General features: G+C 38.2%; 1 protein-coding gene across 2 annotated transcripts; it reads right to left on the bottom strand.

Moving 5' to 3' along the window:
- Positions 1-2,535: 2,535 nt before the first annotated feature.
- On the bottom strand, positions 2,536-7,160 carry LOC113017857 (uncharacterized). Of its 2 annotated transcripts, none has more exons than XM_026160962.1 (8): positions 6,865-7,160; positions 6,127-6,212; positions 5,585-5,721; positions 5,054-5,113; positions 4,491-4,729; positions 4,230-4,377; positions 3,468-3,577; positions 2,536-3,028 (listed from the first exon to the last, which is right to left on the bottom strand). In XM_026160962.1, exons 1-8 carry the CDS (start codon positions 7,045-7,047, stop codon positions 2,723-2,725), a joined length of 1,269 nt encoding a protein of 422 aa, XP_026016747.1. In that variant the 5' UTR covers positions 7,048-7,160; the 3' UTR covers positions 2,536-2,722. The 2 variants fall into 2 exon arrangements, with proteins under 2 accessions (XP_026016747.1, XP_026016746.1); XM_026160961.1 differs by having other exon boundaries at positions 5,597-5,721; positions 6,865-7,050.
- Between the last annotated feature and the right edge of the window lie 194 nt (positions 7,161-7,354).

The following is a 7,354-nucleotide window of genomic DNA, read 5'->3' as shown; positions in this document are numbered from 1 at the left end:
GGTTGCAGCAGGATGATTATGTTAGTTTAAATGAATCAACACCCCCGAGTCATTCTAACTACCAGAAATCTTGAAGCACAGGCTGAGGTCGGTGTGGGAGGAATTTTTGGCCTGGCATGGCCTGTATTTGTATAGTGCTTTACTAATCCCTAAGGACCCTGAAGCACTTTACAGCCCTCTGACGACCACCAGTAGGCAACAGGTGAAGTGTCTTGCCCAAGGACACACTGACCGAGACTGTCCGAGCCAGGGCTCGAACCGGCAATCTTCCGATTACAAGGCGACCGCCCAAATCTTGAGCCACGATCACACCAGCCTGTTAATTAATGAAAGACCAAGACAGACTTTTAATTCATTTGCAAGCCAGATCCTTAGCCTTGTTCACCCCAGCTGTAAAACTCAGAAACCAGTCTTACTTGTTATCATCTATCGTCCACCTGGGCCTTACACAGAGTTTCTGTCTGATTTCTCAGACTTTATATCTAATTTAGTTCTGAGCTCAGATAAAATAATTATTGTGGGTGATTTTAACATCCATGTAGATGCTAAAAATGACAGCCTCAACATGGCATTTCATCTGTTATTAGACTCAATTGGCTTCTCTCAAAATGTAAAAGAACCCACCCACCACTTTAATCACACTCTAGATCTTGTTTTAACATATGGCATAGAAACTTAACATTTAGTTTCCTGAAAACCCTCTCCTGTCTGATCATTTCCTGATAACATTTACATTTACAATAATTGATTACACAGCAGTGGAGAGTAGACTTTATCAAAGTAGATGTCTTTCTGAAAGCGCTGTAACTAAGTTTAAAAATATAATCCACCCACTGTTATCATCTTCAATGCCATGTACCAACATAGAGCAGAGCAGCTATCTGAACGCTACCCCAACAGAGGTCGATTATCTTGTTAATAATTTCACCTCCTCACTACGTACGACTCTGGATACTGTAGCTCCTGTGAAAACTAAGGCCTCAAATCAGAAGTACCTGACTCCGTGGTATAATTCTCAAACACGTACCCTAAAGCAGATGACTCGTAATCTGGAGAGGAAATAGCGTGTCACAAATCTAGAGGATCATCATTTAGCCTGGAGAAATAGTTTGCTGCTTTATAAGAAAGCCCTCCGCAAAGCAAGAACATCTTACTATTCATCACTGATTGAAGAAAATAAGAACAACCCCAGGTTTCTCTTCAGCACTGTAGCCAGGCTGACAAACAGTCAGAGCTCTGTTGAGCCAACCATCCCTTTAACATTAACTAGTAATGACTTCATGAACTTCTTCACAAATAAAAATTTTATCATTAAAGAAAAAATTACCAATAATCATCCCACAGATGTAATATTATCTACAGCTACTTTTAGTACCATTGATGTTAAGTTAGACTGTTTTTCTCCAATTGATCTTTCTGAGTTAACTTCAATAATTACTTCTTCCAAACCATCAACGTGTCTTTTAGACCCCATTCCTACAAAACTGCTCAAAGAAGCCCTGCCACACTGGAAAAAATGGCCCTCCAAAAACAAGAAAAACAAACTTAATACAAGTTATTTTTTGCTTGAAATAAGTGAAAAAATCTGCCAATGGAACAAGTGAAAATTCTCTTGACAAGATTTCTTGAAATAAGACAGTGAATCAAGCCTTACGAGATCTTGAAATTAGCTGGAAAAACTCATTCTTAGCTATATTTTACTAGTGTTGTGAAGTTTTTGAGTCTCATAATAAGTTTGTGGTGCTCAAAAGTAGTATTTTCCCCTCAAAAAAAACATTTTTTCTATAAACCTCCCAACATCATCCTCATTGTTTTCAGTGTATATAACTTATTTTCAGTTCTAAAAATGTGACACCCATCTAGATTTAAGTCCAACACCTTACTTGAAATAAGATTAGAAATTGGCATTTCGAGACAAAATGTACTAAAGTTAGCATTCTTTTACTAGTATTAGGCAATCTTTTTTGTAATAATTCTCTATTTCTAGTGCATTTACCCCATATTCAAGACTTTTACCTACTGTTTATAAGACAAAAAAAATGAGAACTATAGACTTCAAAAGCAATAACTTTATTGATAAAACCCCATAAACAGAGGGGACTACATAAAAGAAAGCCATTTTGCAGTGACTTTTTCCCCTGCCCAATCTAACACTAAACACACCTGTAACATATGTGCATTGCACAGGCAAAGTACAGACAAACACTGCTAGGCTAAAACTCCTCAACCTGTAACGTTTATTATTACAAAGTGCTTTTAACATGAACATTTGACCACATTCTTCAAACAATACCATAACAGTATCATTAAGGATGCACAGTATTTGATTTTTCAGCTATATCTAATATTTTACAGTTGTACTAGCCAATACACAATAAAGCAATTCTTACTTTTATACCAAACTAGTCAGTCTCAGCTTAGTCAATTTACTCTTTCACAGTAGAGCCTATTTTCTGAATAGTCCTCTGTCTAAACTCAGCATTAAAAAAAAAAAAACAAAAAAAAAAACTTAAAATTAACTAAAAGCGAGGCCGTCTCTGCACTGCACAAACCAAACACAAAATGCCGGCATGTTAGCCAATATTATCGTGCACCCTTAATTATAACACTGGGCTAACCTGGCCAAATTACAAACAAAAATCAATCACAACCAACATGGACTGTAGTAGCTGTGGAAGGAGAAAGGAAGTGCTTTCCTATAGTCCATCTGACCATATTGGCTTTACTGGCCAATAAAAGCAGTCCACTCAGCCTTCTTGTAAGATGATGTGAGATCTCTCTCATGGATTTTGTCCAAGAGAACCTCCGTCTGTATGACGGAAAGCAGAGTGGCTACACACTTTGGGTATGTAAGGTGAAGGGTGTAATAGTAGGCCATAAGGTATAAAGCACCCTCGGTAACCAAGTCTTTTGGAAATGTGGTTATTGGCACATCTCCTACCGCTAGGATGCAGTTGGATGGACTCACAATCAGGACTGGGCAGGAGAGAGGACGTTTCATCAGATAGGTATTAGGGTCTTCTTGGTCCTTTAACACATAACACAGACATACTTTTGTAAGGATGATGCACTTTTGTTTCAAACACATAACTAAAGCTAAATTACAACAAAAGTTGAGGTTCTGAGAAAACACATCTGAAATTGCTACTTTTAATTATTCTCGATGGAATTAGTGTTCACATCTGTCTAGCCTTCCTGAAAAACAGAAAACAAAGGCTACATTTAATTAGGTATCATTGAGGTGATAAAAATGTGCTACCACGTAATGCATCCATGTTTGTATTTACTGGTCACAGAGATCTAACCTGTGAGAACCCTCATTCCAAAAATGTGTTTTAGGTGCCTTTTGAAGGCTTAGAACATATAATATGTGAATATAAAATACTTTCGCACTCATCAGAAGAAGCATTTTTTAAATACTGTTGTCCCAAAAAGAACAAAAACAAAAAACATTTTACACAACTCACCTCAAGGACATGCACCAGAGCCTCACTCGCATCCCGTGCCCTCTTTGGAGGAGCAGAGGTGGATGGGAAGAGTGATGGCAGCACATGTAGGATCTCAAGAGCCTGTTCAGCTATACAGAAAAAAGAATCATCATCTCATTACCACACTTAAACAAAATCCTCAAGATCAAAAAAAACAAAACAACAACAACAAATATTTGGCCAGTGACAACCATCGTGGATTGAAAAGGTGAACAACAAGACACTAGCACATGAAAGTTAAAGCTGTAATCCATAGTTTAAACTTCTCACAGTAACCTAAAAAATGCTAAATGGTGTAGATAATTGTTGTATACTGTGTTTACAGTAGGCTAATATGACTTATGCTTGTATGCTAACTACACCTACATTGACTTACATTGCATTAATGTCAGTCTGTAAAACTTAATACTGAGGAGGGGAGGGAGGGGGAACAAAAAGGGATTTATCTTACATTGTATGTTGTGTAGTGAGCCTACACAACAACCTTTTCCTAAACCGGCCTGTTGGTTTGTATTTTTAGCCTTTTGTAGCGTTGAGTCTGTTTTCCCTGCGCATAACTAGTAAAGGTGCGGCTTTCAGCTCCTTCAAGAAGGAGAGGGGGAGTGGGGGATTAGGCCTTTAAAATTTCAAATTCTCCTCCTCCTGTCCTCAGTGAGATTACTTTACAGACTACTGCTTTAACATGCTTAAAGATCCAAACTATACTCTGATGACCAATAACACCAAAACATCATTTCTTACCTTTATCCATTCCCATTGGGGGCTTCAGCGTCTTTTTCCATACACCAAAAAACTGCACCTTCTGGCAGAAATCTTGCCATCTTCCCTTCAGTTCATTGATGAAGTTGGCATTTTCTTTATCCAAAATGCGATGAAGCTCCTCCATCACCTATAAAATATTCAGCATACCAATACAAACATGTCAATGCATCACTGAGGAGCAAGAAGTTGGTATGATAAACATTGTTTGGCTTGAATCACATGGATTCAACAATGACTTACATGTCCAATGTCCTTGAAGCAAGGATATGCTTCCAGAACCTTTTTGTGTCTGTCCTCCTCGCGAATAGTATTTGAATCAATGAATGCTCTTCTGGCTGAAAATTCCAAATCCAGGAGCTGAGAGACATCCTGCTGGTTTGGGTTTTTTCTTTTAAACAAAGTTTGTAGGGTCTTGTAGTGTTTGGCCAAGGTTGCTGGACAGTGGGTGTCTGGACTGTTGATATCTGCAGGCTTGTTTGCTGCAAGACACAAAATTACATAAATAATGTCTCTCACTTTAAAAAAAAAAATCTGTCATTAATTATGTCATTAAAATGACAAGTGTCAGAAATCTGCCTTAAAAAAAATATAGACTGTACTTTAATGGAGTTAAATCTTAAAAAAAAAAAAAATACAGCTCTGAACTTAACTATTAAATACTTATTCATTTTTCAAAATATTTACCATGCAAATGCCAATTTACATATGGTCATGCAATCATATACAATTATATGTAGGCACACAAGTGCACCCCTATAAAGATGTGCCCACACACACACACAGCGGCAGTTGGATGGACTCACTATTAGGACTTGGCAGGGTAGAGGGTTCTTCTTCAAGTAGGTTTTGTGCTTTCCTTTTTCCTTAAAGACATAGCAAAGAGATATTTTGTGTCAGGGTAATACACTTTAAAAATTAGTTTGGAACCTAAATTAAAAAACAGTTAAAAAGAGAAAAGAAAAAAAAAGCCTCTAGTGAGGCACATTGTTTTTTAAAAACATTACTTTACATGATATACTGAGTGGTTAGAGACAGTGATGTTGCACAGACTTATACTATAAACACACCACAGTACCCAGCTCTTTAAATTTATAATATACTGGCTTTTATTAATACCAATACTTTATTAACATTAATTTCCACAGAAATGTTAACAAACTGATGATAAAACAGGAAAAATGTGATGTAGTTATCATTTTCTGATGCCCATTTTAAAGCCTTTTACTTCTGTCATGTCAGGACTGCCATCTTGACTCAACATGCAGGTATATTTGTTTTATTTTTTATTTTTTTATGATGACCACACAGTTTGTAAATGTAAAGTTGAAACTCACCTTCTAACTCACTTGTTTTACTGGCCGACTCTGGGCTGCTCCTCCCTTCTGTGGACAGATCCAGAATGATTGTTGAGTCACTTGAATCCATTTCTTCTACGTCACTTGGCTGATCAAGACGTCGCCTCTTGGCAGAGCTGCAAAGATTAGTCAGTTAATCAATTAGTTATCAACTATAAACTCAATCAATTCATATCTTTATTGTATAGCCATTTTCATATATACAAAGTGTAACACAAAGTGCTTCTTCCTTTCATGCTAAAACAGGTGAGGAAACTAAAGGCAGGTCACCAAATACTTGATTGATCATTTTGGATCACTTCTTTCTTTCCTTAATAAAATGCCCAAACATGATTTTCGCTTTTTTGTTTGTCCTCTATCGTTGAAATTAAAATTGTCAGGTTGTGGACAAAAGAAGACTTTTGGGAAAAACTTTCACAACTTTCAAACATCGTACTGACTAAACAACTTATCAATTAATGAGGAAAATGAATAACAGAATTATCATAGTTAAAATTAAAATTAATTAGTTGCAGCCTTACCTCTTTGAATGTCTCCCATCTGGAGTGGCTTTTTGTGGGGATCTCACATTTTGCAGTCTTTTGTTTAGCTGTGTGTACACAGTAACCTGTATAGGACATTTAATACATTTTTCCAACCACTACTAAAATGTCCAACATGAAACACTTTGGTATTGAATTGAATTGAATTGAATTGAATGAATGCTTTATTGGCCATATGCAGGTTGCCCCACAGAGGAATAGGACCCCCCCCCCCCCCCCCCCGACTTACACACACAACAACAAAGACAACACAAGGGAATACAGTCGGAGATCGGCAGCGTTGGGAGAATGACACTGAAAAAATTTACACAACAATGGGAAAAATACAAGAGGAAAAAAAGAGACCTCTTCACACGCTGGGCAACCTATGGGAGGACAGCATGAGAACAGGAAACAAAAAAAAACTCCTCTGCACAGAGAGCACATTAATGTCCACATCACAACATCAGAGCACATGACAAGCCACAGGGGATGGATAGGGGGATGGGGGGTGATTCGAAGGAACACAGCAGTCGTCCTGCACCATGCTACCATTTCAGCGCGGCACACAGACCCGCTGTCTTCCCCCGCAGGAACAAGCATCGAAGGCGTTTGGAAGGGAGGGGGATGAGTGCGTGCTTATCAGTGTAAGTGTATGTGTGTGCGTGTCCATAGTTCAGCTGAGACAGTGTCCTTCGGCCTATCAGGCTAAGTAAACAGTGGATGCATTTCACTTACCCATGTATTCTTGATGCCTTGGTCCTGTAGCATAGGGTAGTACTGCACTATTCTCTTTGCCATTGCTGTAATTTCTGGTTTTGATGGGTATCTATGCGATTCTCCATCCCCTTTTGCCCTCAGGATTGCAATCATACTAGTCATGGTGTTTCGGATGAGCCGACATCTGAGCTCCTTTGACATTTTGCAGCTGCGCTCTTCACCTTTCTTTGACAACTCAAAGTATTGTTGGCGGACTTGCTCAAGCTCAGTGTCAGTGTGCAATACATATTCTGGATAGAATAACTTCACAACCTTTTCAGGGCTTGTGGATTTTGCAGCAGTTGCATTTACAGTAGTGGATGTCTGTTGCTTGGGTGACTCATTAATGGAGGAGCTGGTTGAAGATTTTGAGTCATCTTGGCCAGATTCCTATAAAATAAATAATGAATAAAAGCAAAACGCAATTTTTTATTTTTATTTTTTTTGTGTGTGTGGAGGGGGGGGGGGG

The sequence above is a fragment of the Astatotilapia calliptera genome, unplaced genomic scaffold (assembly GCF_900246225.1).
Source record: "Astatotilapia calliptera unplaced genomic scaffold, fAstCal1.2 U_scaffold_23, whole genome shotgun sequence".
NCBI classification, from domain to species: domain Eukaryota; kingdom Metazoa; phylum Chordata; class Actinopteri; order Cichliformes; family Cichlidae; genus Astatotilapia; species Astatotilapia calliptera.
This window is presented reverse-complemented; position numbering and strand designations above follow the sequence as displayed.

Coding starts and splice junctions, on each gene's coding strand:
- LOC113017857 (XM_026160962.1), bottom strand. CDS start 7,047: ATGTCAAAGGAGCTCAGATGTCGGCTCATCCGAAACACCATGACTAGT. Junction 5,114..5,584: donor TAAAACAAGTGAGTTAGAAG/GTGAGTTTCAAC, acceptor TATGTCTTTAAG/GAAAAAGGAAAGCACAAAAC. Junction 3,578..4,229: donor CCCAATGGGAATGGATAAAG/GTAAGAAATGAT, acceptor TTTTCTGTATAG/CTGAACAGGCTCTTGAGATC.